Here is a 21527-nt window from a genome sequence, read left to right as displayed (position 1 = left end):
CCTCTTGTTCAGGCTGGCAGGTAAAGGCTTACTGATACATCAACTACACGACAATACAAACGGCTGCGTTTACACAGGCAGATCAATTCAGATGTTTGGTCCAAATTACTGGCAAAAGAGACTGATCTGATTGGTGCCAAATTAGTGAAAAATATCAGAATTGGGCTGCCTGTGTAAAGGCAGTATCAATCCGGGCTTTACCTTTGGAACGGTGCTGTTGAAGACCAGTTGGTTATTCCTCCTCCTCCTCCTCATCCTCACCGGCGTGTTCTCTTTAGGCTCCACCCACACAGTTATCATTGGCTGCTGGACCACGTACAGGCTACGCCCACTCACCTTTATACTACGCCCACCCCTGGAAAAAACATTCATTTAATAACATATATCAATCACACTATCTGGTTTATATTGAATTATTATTCACAGACTTGCAGGTTTATCTGGTTGAGACTGACCTGACCTGCAGGTCTGGTTGAGACTGACCTGACCTGCAGGTTTATCTGGTTGAGACTGACCTGACCTGCAGGTTTATCTGGTTGAGACTGACCTGCAGGTTTATCTGGTTGAGACTGACCTGACCTGCAGGTTTATCTGATTGAGACTGACCTGACCTGCAGGTTTATCTGGTTGAGACTGACCTGACCTGCAGGTTTATCTGGTTGAGACTGACCTGACCTGCAGGTTTATCTGGTTGAGACTGACCTGACCTGCAGGTTTATCTGGTTGAGACTGACCTGACCTGCAGGTTTATCTGGTTGAGACTGACCTGCAGGTTTATCTGGTTGAGACTGCAGCACCATTTGCTACCAAAGTGTTCTAAATGGCACCCTGTTCCCCATCTACTGCCCTATTCCCCATCTACTGCCCTGTTCCCCATCTACTGCCCTATTCCCCATCTACTGCCCTATTACCCATCTACTGCCCCATCTACTGCCATATTCCCCATCTACTGCCCTATTACCCATCTACTGCCCCATTCCACATATACTGCCCTATTCTCCATCTACTGCCCTATTCACTGCCCCATCTACTGCCCCATTCTCCATCTACTGCCCTATTCTCCATCTACTGCCCCATCTACTGCCCTATTCCCCATCTACTGCCCTATTCCCCATCGACTGCCCCATCTACTGCCCTATTCCCCATTTACTTCCCTATTACCCATCTACTGCCCCATTCCACATATACTGCCCTATTCTCCATCTACTGCCCTATTCACTGCCCTATTCCACATCTACTGCCCCATCTACTGCCCCATCTACTGCCCTATTCCACATCTACTGCCCTGTTCCCCATCTACAGCCCCATTCCCATCTACTGCCCTATTCCCCATCTACTGCCCTATTCCCCATCTACTGCCCTATTCCCCATCTACTGCCCCATCTACTGCCTTATGTACTGCCCCATTCCCCATCTACTGCCCCATCTACTGCACTATTCCCCATCTACTGCCCTATTCTCCATCTACTGCCCTATTCTCCATCTACTGCCCTATTCCCCATCTACTGCCCCATCTACTGCACTATTCCCCATCTACTGCCTCATTCCCCATCTACTGCCCCATCTACTGCACTATTCCCAATCTACTGCCCTATTCCCAATCTACTGCCCTATTCCCCATCTCCTACCCTATTCCCCATCCCCTGCCTTATTCCCCATCTCCTGCCCTATTCCTCATCTACTGCCCTATTCCCTATCTACTACCCTATTCCCCATCTACTGCCTTATGTACTGCCCTATTCCCAATCTACTACCCTATTCCCCATCTACTGCCTTATGTACTGCCCTATTCCCAATCTACTGCCCCATTCCCCATCTACTGCCCTATTCCCCATCTACTGGCCTATTCCCCATCTACTGCCCCATCTACTGCCTTATGTACTGCCCTATTCCCCATCTACTGCCCTATTCCCCATCTACTACCCTATTCCCCATCTACTGCCCCATCTACTGCCTTATGTACTGCCCTATTCCCCATCTACTGCCCCATTCCCCATCTACTGCCCTATTCCCCATCTACTGCCCAATCTACTGCCTTATGTACTGCCCTATTCCCCATCTACTGCCCCATTCCCCATCTACTGCCCTATTCCCCATCTACTGCCCTATTCCCCATCTACTGCCCTATTCCCCATCTACTACCCTATTCCCCATCTACTACCCTATTCCCCATCTACTACCCTATTCCCCATCTACTACCCTATTCCCTATCTAGTGCACTACTTTTGATCAGCGTCTGTAGAGCACTATATGAGGAATAGGGAACATTATATGGGGAATAGGGAACACTATATGGGGAATAGGGAACACTATATAGGGAACAGGGTACGCTATATAGGGAATAGGGAACACTATATGGGGAATAGGGAACACTATATGGGGAACAGGGAACACTATATAGGGAACAGGGTACGCTATATAGGGAATAGGGAACACTATATAGGGAATAGGGAACACTATATGGGAGAATAGGGAACACTATATAGGGAATAGGGAATACTATATAGGGAATAGGGAACACTATATAGGGAATAGGGAACACTATATGGGGCATAGGGAACACTATATGGGCAATAGGGAACACTATATAGGGAATAGGGAACACTATATGGGGAATAGGGAGCCATTTGGGACACCATCAATGTTTCAATAAGTGTTCCTCACTCGTAGAAGCTCTCAGCAGGAAAGGCCTCGGTGATGACGGGGTCCTCCATGTAGTGAAACACCTGCCCAGGTACACTCCTCTCTGCCTTCCCAAACAACACCCTCACTGTCAGCTCTGCTGTCTGGTTACTGGGGCTGGTCCTGCATACCAGGTGAGTCCCATTCACCTCCTCAACACTGGGGAAGAGAGGAGGAGAGAAGAGAGAGAGAGAGAGTTATTATTATGGTGTCTGTCTGGTTACTGGGGCTGGTCCTGCACACCAGGTGAGTCCCATTCACCTCCTCAACACTGTAGCAGGGTTATTGTGTGTGTGTGTGTGGTGAGAGAGAGCGAGCCAGAGACACAGAGAGCGAGCCAGAGACACAGAGAGCGAGCCAGAGACACAGAGAGCGAGCCAGAGACACAGAGAGCGAGCCAGAGACACAGAGAGCGAGCCAGAGACACAGAGAGCGAGCCAGAGACACAGAGAGCGAGCCAGAGACACAGAGAGCGAGACAGAGACACAGAGAGCGAGACAGACACAGAGAGCGAGATAGACACAGAGAGCGAGATAGACACAGAGAGCGAGACAGACACAGAGAGCGAGACAGACACAGAGAGCGAGACAGAGAAAGAGAGAGACAGCTAAAGCCGTTATTGTAGCAGGGCTTACATGTAGCAGGGTTGTTGTCCTACGTATGCAGTCAGGTCCTTCCTCTGTCCTGTTCGTAGCCGAGTCCCCTGGACTGTCAGGCTGGTCCCTCCTGATACAGGGCCCTTATCAGGGACAATACCGGTCAACTGGGGGTCCTACACAGAGGGAGACATGTTTATACCATAACTGTAACTCTGGACTGTCAGGCTGGTCCCTCCTGATACAGGGCCCTTATCAGGGACAATACCAGTCAGCTGGGGGCCAGATTCAGCGTGTTTAATAGTCACATGTACAAGGTTGCAGGTGTGATTTCAGGGTACAGTGAAAATCTCTGAGCTCCAACATGCAGGACTAAGTTAAATAAAATAATGACAATGGTAGCTGGTAGTGGCTATTCAGCAGCCTGGTGGTCTGAGGGTAGAAACTACGGGCCAGTCTCTATCGGCCAGTCTCTATTGGCCAGTCTTCCAGTTTTTGCCATGATGCTCCTGTACGGCCCGTGTCGGAATGATTGAAGCAGGAAGAACAGGAAGTGGTTGGTCGAGGTCTCTGATGATCTTCTTGGATTTCCTGAGACACCTGGTGGTGTAGGTGTCCTGTAGGGCAGGCAGTGTCCACCCAATGGTGCGTTCAGCGACACGTATCACTCTCTGACGAGCATTGCGATCCACGGTGGTGGAGTTGCCAAAACCAGGCTGTGAAGCAGTCTGACAGTATGCTCTCGATGGTGCTCCTGTATAACACTGTGAGGGCCCTCTGGGAAAGGTTGAATTTCTTCATCATCCTGAGGTTGACGAGTCACTGTCGTGCCTTCTTCACCACGGTGTCCGCGTGATTAAACCATTTCAGCTTCTCTGAGATGTGTACGTCGAGGAATTACGTTTTATTTTGACCGTCTTCACAGAGGCCCCGTTGAAGAGGATGGGGTCCAGGTTGGTCAACTCCTTTGTTTCGCTAACGTTGAGGGACACGTTTTTTACCTGGCACCACGCGGTCAGAGTGACAACCTTCTCCCTGTCTCGTCGTTGCTAGTGATCAGGCCTACTACTGTCGTTTCGTTAGAGAACTTGATGGAGTTGGAACTGTGTGAGGCCACATAGTCGTGGGTATACAGGGAATACAGGAGGGGACCGAGGATGCACCCTTGTGGGCCCCCCCCCCCCAGTGTCGATTAAGTTTTTTATTGCCTACATTCGCCACCTGGGCGGCCCATCAGGAAGTCCAGGACCCAGTTGCACAGGGAGGAGTTCAGACCCAGGGCCGTGAGCTTTGTAATGATCTGATAGGGCACTATGGTATTGAATGCTGAGCTGTAGTCGATGAACAACATCCTCACATATACAGTTGAAGTCGGAAGTTTACATACACTTAGGTTGGAGTCATTAAAACTCGTTTTTTCAACCACTCCACAAATTTCTTGTTATCAAACTATAGTTTTGGCAAGTCGGTTCGGACATCTACTTTGTGCATGACACAAGTAATTTTTCCAACAATTGTTTACAGACAGATTATTTCACTTATAATTCACTGTATCACAATTCCAGTGGGTCAGAAGTTTACATACACGAAGTTGACTGTGGCTTTAAACAGCTTGGAAAATTCCAGAAAATGATGTCATGGCTTTAGAAGCTTCTGATAGGCTTTGACATCATTTGAGTCAATTGGAAGTGTACCTGTGGATGTATTTCAAGGCCTACCTTCAAACTCAGTGCCTCTTTGCTTGACATCATGGGAAAATCAAAAGAATTCAGCCAAGACCTCAGAAATAAAAATTGTAGACCTGCACAAGTCTGGTTCATCCTTGGGAGCAATTTCTAAACGCCTGAAGGTACCACGTTCATCTGTACAAACAACAGTACGCAAATATAAACACCATGGGACCACGCAGCCGTCATACCGCTCAAGAAGGAGACGCATTCTATCTCCTGGAGATGAATGTACTTTCGTGCGAAAAGTGCAAATCAATCCCAGAACAAAAGCAAAGGAGCTTGTGAAGATGCTGGAGGAAACAGGTACAAAAGTATCTGTATCCACAGTAAAACGAGTCCTATATCGACATAACCTGAAAGGCCGCTCAGCAAAGAAGAAGCCACTGCTCCAAAACCGCCATAAAAAAGCCAGACTACGGTTTGCAACTGCGCATGGGGACAAAGATCGTACTTTTTGGAGAAATGTCCCCTGGTCTGATGAAACAAAAATAGAACTGATTGGCCATAATTACAATCGTTATGTTTGGAGGAAAAAGGCGGAGGCTTGCAAGAACACCATCCCAACTGTGAAGCACAGGGTGGCAGCATCATGTTATGGGGGTGCTTTGCTGCAGGAGAGACTGGAGCACTTCACAAAATAGATGGCATCATGAGGTAGGAAAATTATGTGGATATATTGAAGCAACATCTCAAGACATCAGTCAGGAAGTTAAAGCTTGGTCGCAAATGGGTCTTCCAAATGGATAATGACCCCAAGCATACTCCCAAAGTTGTGGCAAAATGGCTTAAGGGCAACAAAGTCAAGGTATTGGAGTGGCCATCACAAAGCCCTGACCTCAATCCTATGGAAATTTTGTGGTCAGAACTGAAAAGTGTGTGCGAGCATGGAGGCCTAAAAAACCTGACTCAGTTACACCAGCTCTGTCAGGAGGAATGGGCCAAAATTCACCCAAATTATTGTGGGAAGCTTGTGCAAGGCTACCCGAAACATTTGACGCAAGTTAAACAATTTAAAGGCAATACTACCAAATACTAATTTGAGTGCATGTAAACTTCTGACCCACTGGGAATGTGATGAAAAGAAATAAAAGCTGAAATAAATCATTCTCTCTACCATTATTCTGACATTTCACATTCTTAAAATAAAGTGGTGATCCTAACTGGCCTAAGACAGGGAATTTTTACTAGGATTAAATGTCAGGAATTGTGATAAACTGGAGTTTAAATGTATTTGGCTAAGGTGTATGTAAACTTCTGACTTCTACTGTACATTCCTTTTGTCCAGGTGGGTGAGGGCATTGCGATTGCATCATCCGTGGATCTGTCAGGGCGGTAGGAAAATTGGACAGGGTCGAGTGTGTCGGGCAGGGAGGAGGTGATATGGTCTTTGACTAGCCTCGCGAAGCACTTCATGATGACGGAAGTGCTACGAGTTGGTAGTCATTCAGATCTTTTTTTGTTTTGTATTTTAGGTATTTTTTCAGGGAGGTAGAACAGCTTTGGGTTCTATTAATGTAATTGTGTGCATCATTTCCAATCCCGTCATCTAAGCTACGGACCAACAAACACAATTGCATTTTATCGATGGCAATTTGAATGCTCAGAGATATGAGATCCTGAGGCCCCATTGTCGTGCCATTCATCCGCCGCCATCACATCACGTTTCAGCATGATAATGCACGACCCCATGTCGCAATGATCTAAACACAATTCCTGGAAGCTAAAAATGTCCCAGTTCTTCCATGGCCTGCAGACTCACCAGACATGTTGTTCATGTTTGGGATGCTCTGGATCAACGTGTTCAACAGCATGTTCCAGTTCCCACCAATATCCAGCAACTTCGCACAGCCATTGAAGATGACTGGGACAACACTCCACAGGCAACAATCAACAGCCTGATCAACTCTATGTGAAGGAGATGTGTCGCGCTGCATGAGGCAAATGGTGGTCAGACCAGATACTGACTGGTTCTCTGATCCACGCCCTTACTTTTTTTTTAAGGTATCTGTGACCAACAGATGCGTATCTGTATTCCCAGTCATGTGAAACCCATAGATTAGGGCCTAATGAATTTATTTCAATTGACTCGATTTCCTTTTATTTCCTGTTTCAAGAAACTAGGCGTATGTCGCACATCAGTACTTCACAGGAGAGTGCCTTAATAACAAAGGCCGTCTGTACATATGAATAAAACAATTTTTAAATAACGAGGCTAGTCGGTAAAGCCACGGAAAAAATACAGAAACCTTCCCGCTAGCCATGATTGGCTGAGATAATGGATGGGCTGGACATGCTGTGTGAGATGAATCCGGATTGGTCTGCCATGTAGCCCGCTTCTGTCTATAACATGAACTGCTAAATGTGTGAGAATAATCCTGTCTTTTCTTGAAAGATATCATGAAGAACTTAAGTTTTTGTTCTCAACATTGCCACCCTGAAGTTAATAGCGCTATTGACAAAGCTCCGGGGGAAAAACGTTGTGATAGACTACTTTCTGGAGGACAATTGTGCCATGCTGAGACTCTCTGACTCTGAAAAATGAATCAGACAAAGAGGAAATCCCTGATTTTAGGAAAAAAAAAAACATTTTAATTGAACCAGACACTGTAGTCCACAATGGTGGGGAAGAAACGGTGTCGTCACGGAAGAAGTTGACCGAGTTCTTAAATCAGTAGAATGCCCGGTGGAAGCAGAGAGAGTCCAAATAGTATTCAACACTTGTTTCCAGGTTACATCTTCAAACTAAGGGCAACCATAGCATCCATGACAGAGGGAGAAACTCTCAGTTTACGGGTAAGAGTCTAGCTACATTTTCAGATATTACGTTTCTAATTTTGTCAGAAAGTCATTTTCATTGCAGTTAAAGAGTAATGTTAGCTGGCTAATGTTAGCTGGCTGGCTTGTTAGCTAACGTTACGTGTATGATCTGTGTATAGCTATCGTTAGCTGGCTGGCTTGCTAGGAAGTCAGGAAGTCCAGGATCCAGTTGCAGAGGGAGGTTTTTAGTCCCAGGGTCCTTGGCGTAGTGATGAGCTTTGTGGGCACTATGGTGTTGAACGCTGAGCTGTAGTCAATGTCTCACATTCTCACATTTGTTCATTTTGTACAGGTGGGAAAGGGCAGTGTGGAGTGCGATTAAGATTGCATCATCTGTGGATCTGTTGGGGCGGTATGCGAATTGGAGTGGGTCTAGGGTTTCTGGGATGATGGTGTTGATGTGAGCCATGACCAGCCTTTCAAAGCACTTCATGGCTACAGACGTGAGTGCTACGGGTCTGTAGTCATTTATGCAGGTTACCTTAGTGTTCTTGGGCACAAGCACTATGGTGGTCTGTTTGAAACATGTAGGTATAGACTGGGTCAGGGAGAGGTTGAAAATGTCAGTGACACTTGTCAGCTGGTCCGCGCATGCTCTGAGTACACGCCCTGGTAATCCGTCTGGCCCACACATGCTCTGAGTACACGCCCCGGTAATCCGTCTGGCCCGCGCATGCCCTGAGTACACGCCCTGGTAATCCATCTGGTCCGCACATGCCCTGAGTACACGCCCTGGTAATCTGTCTGGTCTGGGCATGCTCTGAGTACACGCCCTGGTATTCCGTCTGGCCCCGCGACCTTGTGAATGTTGTGAAGGTCTTGCTCACATCGGCTAAGGAAGGCATGATCACACAGTTGTGCTGAACAGCTGTTGCATTGTTGGTTAAGGGCTTGTAAGTAAGTAAGCATTTCACGGTAATGAAACACATGTGGGGTCAAATGACATTATTAGGGTTGGCTCGATCCTTCGAGGCTTTAAAAATATGTCTAATAATATATAAATATTATCATATATAATACATAATAAATGTGGATCATCTTATCCTTAGAGGCTTTAAACGTGTTGTTATATAATAATTTGTATCTAATAAAATTTGATTTGATCTGCTGAATCTCTCACAGCCGCGTCCCAGCGATGATACCAGGCCTGAAATAATTGGCAACTTTTTTGGGAATCTTTCAGAGCTAGAATCAGTTCTTTAAAATCAATTTTCATCCGTTTCAAGCTAACCCTTCTAATGTAATTTTGACCCCAGTGCCAGCTCCAGGCATCTGTCGTAAAACGGTAAGAAGCAGCCTTGTAATGTCATGTACTCGTGCTCCAGGTTGGCACAGGGTTTTTGCCCCGTGAAGTGAGTGAGTGAGTGAGTGTGTGTGTGTGTTCGTACCTGGTAGGTGAATGTCTGCAGAGACTGTCCTGGTTCTGAGTCTCCCACGGTAACAATGACTGGTCCCTCCGTCTCCTGTTTACTGGGCTGGAGCTCACACACTATCCTGGAAAACACACACACACACACACACACACACACACACACACACACACACACACACACACACACACACACACACACACACACACACACACACACACACACACACACACACACACACGACCAGACAATTAGCATACACTACACACACTATCCTGGAACACACAGGAAAAACAAATACTTGTAACACACACACAGAGCTGACCTTAATCCTTGTAGTCTGAAGCCTTGTTCACGTTCAAATTGACTCAAATAAAAAAACATTTATAACTGACTGGAACCTGTTCTTTTTCCTGCAGTCTGAACAGTCTAATCTGATTCCTGGCCATGCGCCTTGTATCTGAACGGTCTAATCTGATTCCTGGCCATGCGCCTTGTGTCTGAACGGTCTAATCTGATATTTGCCCTCTTGTGGTTTTTAGACGGTTATTTGACATATCTTATTGCTCGTTAGCTGCTCTGTTGACAGTTTGACAAGAACATGTGGTAGCTTGTTAATTGTTTACAAACAAATGAGTGAATGTGTTAAAATCTAAACAGCTACTTAGCTAGCTAGTCGACTGTTGTGGCTAGATAGCTAGTCGACTGTTGTGGCTGGCTAGCTAGTGGACTGTTGTGGCTAGATAGCTAGTCGACTGTTGTGGCTGGCTAGTGAGCTGACTGTTGTGGCTGGCTAGCTAGTTGACTGTTGTGGCTGGCTAGCTAGTCGACTGTTGTGGCTGGCTAGCGAGCTGACTGTTGTGGCTGGCTAGCGAGCTGACTGTTGTGGCTGGCTAGCGAGCTGACTGTTGTGGCTAGATGAAAAGGACTTGTTTTGAAAGTTGGATCATCTTGTCCTTTGAGGCTTTAACCTGTCTGGGCTAGGGGGCAGTATTTTCACGGCCGGATAAAAAATGTACCCGATTTAAACTGGTTACTACTCTTGCCCAGAAACGAGAATATGCATATTATTAGTAGGTTTGGATAGAAAACACTAAAGTTTCTAAAACTGTTTGAATGGTGTGTGTGAGAATAACAGAACTCATATGGCAGGCAAAAACCTGAGAAGATTCCAAGTAGGAGGTGGCCTGTCTGAGATTTTGTAGTTCTCCTTTTGCTTGTCTATCGAAACTACAGTATCCGTGGGGTTATGTTGCACTTTCTAAGGCTTCCATTGGCTCTCTAAAGCCGCCAGAAAGCGGATTGGGGCGTCTCCTGTCTCTGGGCAAAGTATAGTAACTCAGTTTGTCAGTGGTCTGCCTGAGGACAAAGGGAATGGAAATGCGCATTCACGAGACCTCGCCATTATTTCTCTTCCTTTTTGAATGAATACAGCATTTCCAGTTGGAATATTATCGCTATTTTACGAGAAAAATACAATAAAAATTGATTTTAAACAGCGTTTGACATGCTTCTAAGTACGGTAAAGGAACATTTTGAATTTCTTTGTCTCGAAATGCGCTCGCACGTTACCCTAGTGACTTGAACGCACGAACAAAACGGGGATATTTGCACATAACTATGGATTATTTGGAACAAAAACAACATTTGTTGTGGAAGTAGCAGTCCTGGGAGTGCATTCTGACAAAGAACAGCAAAGGTAATCGAATTTTTCTAATAGTAATTCTGAGTTTAGGTTTCCCCGAACTTGGCGGGTGTCAAATTAGCTAGCCGTGATGGCTAAGCTATGTACTCAGAATATTGCAAAAATGTGCTTTTGCCGAAAAGCTATTTTAAAATCTGACATAGCGATTGCATAAAGGAGTTCTGTATCTATAATTCTTAAAATAATTGTTATGTATTTTGTCAATGTTTATCATGAGTAATTTCGTAAATTCACCGGAAGTTTTGGGTGGGAATGCTAGTTCTGAACATCACATGCTAATGTAAAAAGCTGTTTTTTTGTCACGACACCTACGGAAGGTGGCGCCCCTCCTCGCCCGGGCGGCGCTCGGCGGTCGTCGTCGCCGGCCTACTAGCTGCCACTGATCTATGTTTCACCTTCTGTTAGTTAGGCCTAGGTTAGTTACGCACCTGTTTTGTATTAGTTGTTAGTGGGGAGGGGTATTTAGGCTAGCTAGTTAGGTTTGTGATTTGTGCTGGATTGTTCGTTGTCAGGGTTGTTTGTTTGTTATGAAGTTCTGTGTTTTTCCCTCTTGGAGTTAACTTGTATTGTTTTTGGGCTGAGTCCCTGGTTGAACGTTCTTTAAAGGGTGGTGCCTTTATTTTTGCACACCCTGCACTCCGTTCTTTGCATATTTTTCCGTGTGAATATTTTATTAAACTTTATTCCCGGAATCATCCGTCTCCTGCGCCTGACTCCAACTCTCCTGATTACTCATCCACCCGTTGTGATATAAATATGAACTTGATTGAACAAAACATGCATGTATTGTATAACATAATGTCCTAGGAGTGTCATCTGAAGATCATCAAAAGTTAGTGCTGCATTTAGCTGTGTTTTGGGTTTTTGTGACATATGCTTGCTTGAAAAATGGCTGTGTGGTTATTTGTGCCTATGTACTCTCCTAACATAATCTAAATGTTTTGCTTTCACTGTAAAGGCTTTTTGAAATTGGACAATGTGGTTAGATTAACGAGAGTCTTCTCTTTCAAATGGTGTAGAATAGTTGTATGTTTGAAATATTGAAATAATTGCATTTTTGAGGTTTTTGTATTTCGCGCCACGCGATTCCACTGGCTGTTGAATAGAGTTGGACGCTAATGTCCCACGTAGCCCATAGAGGTTAACAGTGTTCTGACGCTGTGGTTTTAACGTTCATTTGCTCGTTTATGTGAAAAGTGACGACGTCAGGAAGAACAGCTAAATAGGGACCTCAGACAGACAGACAGACAGACAGACAGACAGACAGACAGACAGACAGACAGACAGACAGACAGACAGACAGACAGACAGACAGACAGACAGACAGACAGACAGACAGACAGACAGACAGACAGACAGTAATTACCTGGTAGAGATGAGGTACCCATGGGACTGAGGCAGGCAGCTGACCCCAGCTACAGTCACTCCTCCCTGGATGTCCTGGTAGTGCATCCCCAGGTTGGACCCACGGATTGTGATCAGAACACCTCCCTCCACCGGACCACTCACTGGCTGGATCTGACAGGAACAGAACAGGACAGGAGAAGACAGGAGAGGACAAGACAGGAGAGGACAAGACAGGAGAGGACAGGAGAAGACAAGAGAAGACAAGAGAGGACAAGACAGGAGAGGACAAGACAAAACAGGACAAGAAAGGACAAGACAGGAGAGGACAAGACAGGAGAGGACAAGACAGGAGAGGACAAGACAGGAGAGGACAAGACAAGAGAGGACAGGAGAGAACAGAACAGGAGAGGACAGGACAGGAGAGGACAGGAGAGGACAGAACAGGAGAGGACAGGAGAGGACAGAACAGGAGAGGACAGAACAGGACAGGACAGGAGAGGACAGAACAGAAGAGGACAGGAGAGGACAGAACAGGACAGGAGAGGAGAGGACAGGAGAGGACAGAACAGGACAGGAGAGGAGAGGACAGAGCAGGAAAAGGGGTTTACTAATATCCAAAAACAACATGGTAAAGGAGTTGAACAAACTAAAGTCTCAATGTTGTTTGTATCACTTTAGTCTCAATGTTGTGTTTGTATCACTAAAGTCTTCATTAGAAAGCATCTCAGATCCTAATGAACCTGATTCCAGAACAACACTTCTCTTTATCCTGTTAGGGCTAGGGGGCAGTATTTACACGGCCGGATAAAAAACGTACCCGATTTAATCTGGTTATTACTACTGCCCAGAAACTAGAATATGCATATAATTATTGGCTTTGGATAGAAAACACCCTAAAGTTTCTAAAACTGTTTGAATGGTGTCTGTGAGTATAACAGAACTCATATGGCAGGCAAAAACCTGAGAAGATTCTGTACAGGAAGTGCCCTCTCTGACCATTCCTTGGGCTTCTTGACTCTTTTTATTGAAAACTTAGGATCTTTGCTGTAACGTGACACTTCCTACGGCTCCCATAGGCTCTCAGAACCCGGGAAAAAGCTGAATGATGTCGAGGCAGCCCCTGGCTGAAAAACATTAGCGCCTTTGGTAAGTGGTTTATCAGAGGACAATGAGACTGAGGCGCGTGCACGAGGCGACCCCATGTTTTTATTTTCTCTCTCTTTGTACTAAAACACAGATTCCCGGTCGGAATATTATCGCTTTTTTACGAGAAAAATGGCATAAAAATTGATTTTAAACAGCGGGTGACATGCTTCGAAGTACGGTAATGGAATATTTAGAATTTTTTTGTCACGAAACGCGTCGGGCGCGTCACCCTTCTTTACCATTCGGATAGTGTCTTGAACGCACGAACAAAACAGAGGATATTTGAACATAACTATGGATTATTTTGAACCAAACCAACATTTGTAATTGAAGTAGAAGTCCTGGGAGTGCATTCTGACGAAGAACAGCAAAGGTAATAACATTTTTCTTATAGTAAATCTGACTTTGGTGAGTGCCAAACTTGGTGGGTGTCTAAATAGCTAGCCCTGTGATGCCGGGCTATCTACTTAGAATATTGCAAAATGTGCTTTCACCGAAAAGCTATTTTAAAAATCAGACATAGCGAGTGCATAGAGGAGTTCTGTCTCTATAATTCTTAAAATAATTGTTATGTTTTTTGTGAACGTTTATCGTGAGTAATTTAGTAAATTCACCGGAAGTTTGCGGGGGGTATGCTAGTTCTGAACGTCACATGCTAATGTAAAAAGCTGGTTTTTGATATGAATATGAACTTGATTGAACAAAACATGCATGTATTGTATAACAATGTTCTAGGCGTGTCATCTGATGAAGATCATCAAAGGTTAGTGCTGCATTTAGCTGTGGTTTGGGTTTATGTGACATTATATGCTATCTTGAAAAATGGGTGTCTGATTATTTCTGGCTGGGTACTCTGCTGACATAATCTAATGTTTTGCTTTCGTTGTAAAGCCTTTTTGAAATCGGACAGTGTGGTTAGATTAACGAGAGTCTTGTCTTTAAAATGGTGTAAAATAGTCATATGTTTGAGAAATTGAAGTAATAGCATTTCTAAGGTATTTGAATAACGCGCCACAGGATTCCACTGGCTGTTACGTAGGTGGGACGATTTCGTCCCACCTTCCCTAGAGAGGTTAAATGCAGGTCCCGAATCCCAGGTACGGGCCCTGATTCCTAGGTACAGGCCCTGAATCCCAGGTATGGGCCCTGAATCCCAGGTAGGGGCCCTGAATCCCAGGTACGGGCCCTGAATCCCAGGTACAGGCCCTGAATCCCAGGTACGGGCCCCGAATCCCAGGTACGGGCCCCGAATCCCAGGTACAGGCCCCGAATCCCAGGTACAGGCCCCTGAATCCCAGGTACAGGCCCCTGAATCCCAGGTACGGGCCCCGAATCCCAGGTACGGGCCCCCGAATCCCAGGTACAGGCCCCGAATCCCAGGTACAGGCCCCTGAATCCCAGGTACAGACCCTGAATCCCAGGTACAGACCCCGAATCCCAGGTACAGACCCCGAATCCCAGGTACGGGCCCTGAATCCCAGGTAAGAGGACAGTAATGTTCAGAGCGATGAGTACGCGTACCTGTGTGATCTGAGGCGAGGGACAGGTGTCAGCGGGCCCAGGTGAGCTGCTACAGGAGAGATTGTAGACACAGCCTGGCGTCTCTCCACCACACCAGACACAGCCGTACCCAGAAGGCACCGCTCTGCACTGGCTACAGTCAGACTGGCCCACTGAACAGTCATACAGCTGCACTGTGGGTGGACAAGACAACGCACCGGTTACCACCAATGTCAAAGTATTTTTTTTTTAAATTCCACTTTAATTGTACTCCAAGAGTTGACAAATGTACATTTTCAAGTGATAGCAGTGAATGGAACACAGTGTAGAATACAACAGAGACGTCTCACGTCTGAGGATGGGAGCAGAGTCAACGCGACGGGAACCTCTTTGTAGATAGATGGGAGCAGAGTACTCCAACTGTTTCAAAGGGTACTGGAACTGAGAGAGGAGGGCAGAGAGGGGTAGGCAGAGAGAGGAGAGGGCAGAGAGGGGTAGGTAGAGAGGGGCAGGCAGAGAGAGGAGAGGGCAGAGAGGGGTAGGTGGAGAGAGGAGAGGGCAGAGAGGGGTAGGTAGAGAGAGGAGGGCAGAGAGGAGAGGGCAGAGAGGAGAGGGCAGAGAGGAGAGGGCAGAGAGAGGGGGGCAGAGAGAGGGGGGCAGAGAGGAGAGGGCAGAGAGGAGAGGGCTCAGAGGAGAGGCCAGAGAGAGGAGGGCAGCGAGAGGAGGGCAGAGAGGGGCAGGCAGAGAGAGGAGGGCAGAGAGGAGAGGGCAGAGAGGAGAGGGCAGAGAGGAGAGGGCAGAGAGAGGTTATTATTGTTATAACATTGTTATATATAAAGTCATACTATATTTGTAAGACACAATGTTGTGGAATGTTATTACAAGTGTATGTAAGGGTTTATGTTTAAATATATGTTTGTTTGTTTTTAAATATACACTACCAATCAAAAGTTTGTATACACCTACTCATTCAAGGGTTTTTCTTTATTTGTACTATTTTCTACATTGTAGAATAATAGTGAAGACATCAACGCTATGAAAAAACACACATGGAGTCATGTAGTAACCAAAAAAGTGTTAAACAAATCAAAATATGTTTTATATTTGAGATTCTTCAAAGTAGCCACCAAAGTTTGCCTTGATGACAGCTTTGCACACTCTTGGCAATCTCTCTTCCAGCTTCATGAGGAATGCCTTTCCAACAGTCTTGAAGGAGTTCCCACATATGCTGAGCCCTTGTTGGCTGCTTTTCCTTCACTCTGCAGTCCAACTCATCCCTAACCATCTCAATTTGTTTGAGGTCGGGTGATTGTGGATGCCAGGTCATCTGATGCAGCACTCCATCACTCTCCTTCTTGGTCAAATAGCCCTTACACAGCCTGGAGGGGTGTTGGGTCATTGTCCTGTTGAAAAACAAATGATAGTCCTACTAAAAGCAAACCAGATGGGATGGCATATGGCTGCAGAATGCTGTGGTAGCCATGCTGGTTAAGTGTGCCTTGAATTCTAAATAAATCACAGACAGTTGCACCAGCAAAGCACCCCCACACCTCCTCCTCCATGCTTCACGGTGGGAACCACACATGCAGAGATCATCCGTTCACCTACTCTGCGTCTCACAAAGACACGGCGGTTGGAACCAAAAATCTCAAATTTGGACTCATCAGACCAAAGGACAGATTTCCACCAGTCTAATGTCCATTGCTCATGTTTCTTGGCATAAGCAAGTCTCTTCTTATTATTGGTGTCCTTTAATAGTGGTTTCTTTGCAGCAATTCGACCATGAAGGCCTGATTCACACAGTCTCCTCTGAACAGTTGATGTTGAAATGTGTTTGTTACAGCAGAGGAAACTCTGGGTCTTCCTTTCCTGTGCCGGTCCTCATGAGAGACAGTTTCATCAAAGTGCTTGATGTTTTTTGCGACTGCACTTGAAGAAACTTTCAAAGTTCTTGAAATGTTCCGCATTGACTGACCTTCATGTCTTAAAGTAATGATGGACTGTCATTTCTCTTTGCTTATTTCAGCTGTTCTTGCCATAATATGGACTTTGGTCTTTTACCAAATAGGGCTATCTTCTGTATACCACCCCTACCTTGTCACAACACAACTGATTGGCTCAAATGCATTAAGAAGGAAAGAAATCCCATAAATTAACACCTGTTAATTGAAATGCATTCCAGGTGACTATCTCGTGAAGCTGGTTGAGAGAATGCCAAGAGTGTGCAAAGCTGTCATCAAGGCAATGGGTGGCTATTTGAAGAATCTCAAATAGAAAATATATTTTGATTTGTAGATGTGTTCAAAGTTTTGACCAGTAGTGTGTGTGTGTGTGGTGTGTTTAAGTGTGTGTGTGTGTGTGTTTATGTGTGTGTGTGTGTGTGTGTGTGTATGTGTGTGTAAATACCTGGTGGACAGAGCATGTAATGGTGGTAACCTTGGTTTCCGGGTCATTCTTCAGAGTGGCGTTCAGTTTAAGCTCCTCCCCCTCAATGACCACCACACAGGAATACTGTTCCTCGCCCTGAAGATGACAACACACCTGTCTCTGTCTCAGAGTGTCAACACAATCACCTGTCTCTGTCTCAGAGTGTCAACACAATCCCCTGTCTCTGTGTGTCAACACACAATCCCTAGATAAACCAGACAGGACAGATTATTCTAAATGTTTCAGTAAACCAGACAGGACAGATTATTCTAAATGTTTCAGTAAACCCAGAGATAAACCAGACAGTACAGATTATTCTAAATGTTTCAGTAAACCAGACAGGACAGATTATTCTAAATGTTTCAGCAAACCCCCTAGATAAACCAGACAGGACAGATTATTCTAAATGTTTCAGTAAACCCCCTAGATAAACCAGACAGGACAGATTATTCTAAATGTTTCAGTAAACCCCCTAGATAAACCAGACAGGACAGATTATTCTAAATGTTTCAGTAAACCCCCTAGATAAACCAGACAGGACAGATTATTCTAAATGTTTCATGAACATATTTATTTATCAGCTATTTATAAACCCTGGATGCGGTGTTATCGTTTTCCACATGTATAGTAAAAAAAATACCTGAAGCATGTCCAGGTTCCTTCCCAGTAGCACCAGAGGGGACAGAAAGCCCATGGGGACCAGAGGAGAACTCTGTAGAGCCCACACACAGGGACAAGAGTCTGGACCCTTTGGTTCCAACTGCTGCTCCTAGTGGTGACAGGGGGGAGTGTTATGTTGGAACGGGAACGGCAGAAAATGGAGGGAAGGAGAAGCTGTGTGTAGAAAACAATATTCAGTCAAAGTGTAGAGAGGAGAGTGCGTTGTTACTAAGGCCTGGGTTATCGTACCACAGAGTTTATTTATTTATTTAACTAGGCAAGTCAGTTAAGAACAAATTTGTATTTACAATGACGGCCTAGGAACAGTGGGTTATAACTGTCTTGTTCAGGGGGCAGAACGACAGATTTATACCTCGTCAGCTCGGGATTCGAACTTGCAACCTTTCGGTTAACTAATCCAACACTCTAACCACTAGGCTACCCTGCTGCCTGGTAGGTAGGGCCTGGTAGGTAGGGCCTGGTAGGTAGGGCTGGTAGGTAGGGCCTGGTAGGTAGGGCCTGGTAGGTAGGGCCTGGTAGGTAGGGCCTGGGTTATCTTACCACAGAGTTGTTACTAAGGTCTGGTAGGTAGGGCCCGGTAGGTAGGGCCTGGTAGGTAGGGCCTGGTAGGTATGGTCTGGTAGGTAGGGCTTGGTAGGTAGGGCCTGGTAGGTAGGGTCTGGTAGGTAGGGCATGGTAGGTAGGGCCTGGTAGGTAGGGCCTGGTAGGTAGGGCCTGGTAGGTAGGGCTTGGTAGGTAGGGCCTGGTAGGTAGGGCCTGGTAGGTAGGGCTTGGTAGGTAGGGCCTGGTAGGTAGGGCTTGGTAGGTAGGGCCTGGTAGGTAGGGCCTGGTAGGTAGGGCCTGGTAGGTATGGTCTGGTAGGTAGGGCTTGGTAGGTAGGGCCTGGTAGGTAGGGTCTGGTAGGTAGGGCCTGGTAGGTAGGGCCTGGTAGGTAGGGCCTGGTAGATAGGGCTTGGTAGGTAGGGCCTGGTAGGTAGGGCCTGGTAGGTAGGGCTTGGTAGGTAGGGCCTGGTAGGTAGGGCTTGGTAGGTAGGGCCTGGTAGGTAGGGCCTGGGTTATCGTACCACAGAGTTGTTACTAAGGCCTGGTAGGTAGGGCCTGGGTTATCGTACAACAGAGTTGTTACTAAGGCCTGGTAGGTAGGGCCTGGTAGGTAGGGCCTGGTAGGTAGGGCCTGGTAGATAGGGCCTGGTAGGTAGGGCCTGGGTTATCTTACCACAGAGTTGTTACTAAGGCCTTGTAGGTAGGGCCTGGTAGGTAGGGCCTGGTAGGTAGGGTCTGGTAGGTAGGGCCTGGTAGGTAGGGTCTGGTAGGTAGGGCCTGGTAGGTAGGGCCTGGTAGGTAGGGCCTGGTAGGTAGGGTCTGGTAGATAGGGCCTGGTAGGTAGGGCCTGGCAGGTAGGCCTGGTAGGTAGGGCTTGGTAGGTAGGGCTTGGTAGGTAGGGCCTGGTAGGTAGGGCTTGGTAGGTAGGGCCTGGTAGGTAGGGTCTGGTAGGTAAGCTGGGTAGGTAGGGCCTGGTAGGTAGGGCCTGGTAGGCAGGGCCTGGTAGGTAGGGCCTGGTAGGTAGGGCTTGGTAGGTAGGGCCTGGTAGGTAGGGCCTTGTAGGCAGGGCCTGGTAGGTAAGCTGGGTAGGTAGGGCCTGGTAGGTAGGGCCTGGTAGGCAGGGCCTGGTAGGTAGGGCCTGGTAGGTAGGGCTTGGTAGGTAGGGCCTGGTAGGTAGGGCCTTGTAGGCAGGGCCTGGTAGGTAGGGCCTGGTAGGTAAGCTGGGTAGGTAGGGCCTGGTAGGTAGGGCCTGGTAGGCAGGGCCTGGTAGGTAGGGCCTGGTAGGTAGGGCTTGGTAGGTAGGGCCTGGTAGGTAGGGCCTGGTAGGCAGGGCCTGGTAGGTAGGGCCTGGTAGGTAGGGCTTGGTAGGTAGGGCCTGGTAGGTAGGGCCTGGTAGGTAGGGCCTGGTAGGTAGGGCTTGGTAGGTAGGGCTTGGTAGGTAGGGCCTGGTAGGTAGGGCCTGGTAGGTAGGGCCTGGTAGGTAGGGCTTGGTAGGTAGGGCTTGGTAGGTAGGGCCTGGTAGGTAGGGCTTGGTAGGTAGGGCCTGGGTTATCTTACCACAGAGTTGTGTATGGTGTGCTGCTTGGGACAGCTGTTGTTGTTGTTGTTGTGGGTACACAGCCCATCCAGAACACACCAGTTACATGGCCACACGCTGCCCACACACGCCATACACCTAAACACAGAGAGACATATGGATTTAGATACTGTATGGGGTCATATGGATTTAGATACTGTATGGGGTCATATGGATTTAGATACTGTATGGGGTCATATGGATTTAGATACTGTATGGGGTCTAACATATGGATTTAGATACTGTATGGGGTCATATGGATTTAGATACTGTATGGGGTCATATGGATTTAGATACTGTATGGGGTCATATGGATTTATATACTGTATGGGGTCTAACATATGGATTTAGATACTGTATGGGGTCATATGGATTTATATACTGTATGGGGTCATATGGATTTATATACTGTATGGGGTCATATGGATTTAGATACTGTATGGGGTCTAACATATGGATTTAGATACTGTATGGGGTCTAACATATGGATTTATATAATGTATGGGGTCATATGGATTTAGATACTGTATGGGGTCTAACATATGGATTTAGATACTGTATGGGGTCATATGGATTTAGATACTGTATGGGGTCATATGGATTTAGATACTGTATGGGGTCTAACATGTGGATTTAGATACTGTATGGGGTCTAACATATGGATTTAGATACTGTATGGGGTCTAACATATGGATTTAGATACTGTATGGGGTCATATGGATTTAGATACTGTATGGGGTCATATGGATTTAGATACTGTATGGGGTCATATGGATTTAAATACTGTATGGGGTCATATGGATTTAGATACTGTATGGGGTCATATGGATTTAGATACTTTATGGGGTCATAGGGATTTATATACTGTAACATATCATGGAAAACGCATCATCAGTATTTCTGTATTTGGAAAAAGTTATACAAATATAAACATATATTTAAAAAATTGAGTTTTCCTTTAAGTGCATGAACACATGTGAGACTAAATACGGAAATATAGTGTGTGTGTGTGTGTGTGTGTGTACGGTGTGTGTGTGTGTGTGTGTACGGTGTGTGTGTGTACGGTGTGTGTGTGTGTGTGTGTACGGTGTGTGTGTGTGTGTGTGTGTACGGTGTGTGTACGGTGTGTGTGTGTGTGTGTGTACGGTGTGTGTGTGTGTGTGTGTGTGTACGGTGTGTGTGTGTACGGTGTGTGTGTGTGGTGTGTGTGGTGTGTGTGTGCGGTGTGTGTGTGTGTACGGTGTGTGTGTGTGGTGTGTGTGTGTGTACGGTGTGTGTGTGTGTGTGTGGTGTGTGTGTACAGTGTGTGTGTGTGTGTGGTGTGTGTGTGTGTGTACGGTGTGTGTGTGTGTGTACGGTGTGTGTGTGTACGGTGTGTGTGTGTGTGTGTGTATGGTGTGTGTGTGT

General features: G+C 46.4%; 1 protein-coding gene across 1 annotated transcript in view; it reads right to left on the bottom strand.

Moving 5' to 3' along the window:
• LOC115168791 (plexin-B3) overlaps nucleotides 1-21527 on the bottom strand; it is a 153982-nt gene that overhangs the window by 35095 nt on the left and 97360 nt on the right. Inside the window, exons 10-19 of the mRNA XM_029724347.1 lie at nucleotides 20102-20219; nucleotides 17961-18089; nucleotides 17300-17416; nucleotides 15244-15334; nucleotides 14915-15087; nucleotides 12267-12418; nucleotides 9214-9319; nucleotides 3318-3454; nucleotides 2665-2841; nucleotides 202-355 (exon numbers count right to left, since the gene is read on the bottom strand). Of these exons, the coding sequence (XP_029580207.1) occupies nucleotides 202-355; nucleotides 2665-2841; nucleotides 3318-3454; nucleotides 9214-9319; nucleotides 12267-12418; nucleotides 14915-15087; nucleotides 15244-15334; nucleotides 17300-17416; nucleotides 17961-18089; nucleotides 20102-20219 (1354 nt within the window). The remainder of the gene's footprint in view (nucleotides 1-201; nucleotides 356-2664; nucleotides 2842-3317; nucleotides 3455-9213; nucleotides 9320-12266; nucleotides 12419-14914; nucleotides 15088-15243; nucleotides 15335-17299; nucleotides 17417-17960; nucleotides 18090-20101; nucleotides 20220-21527) is intronic.

The sequence above is a fragment of the Salmo trutta genome, chromosome 30 (genome assembly GCF_901001165.1).
Source record: "Salmo trutta chromosome 30, fSalTru1.1, whole genome shotgun sequence".
Classification (NCBI taxonomy): domain Eukaryota; kingdom Metazoa; phylum Chordata; class Actinopteri; order Salmoniformes; family Salmonidae; genus Salmo; species Salmo trutta.
Note: the sequence above shows the minus strand (reverse complement) of the source record. Positions and strands in the feature narration are given on the sequence as shown.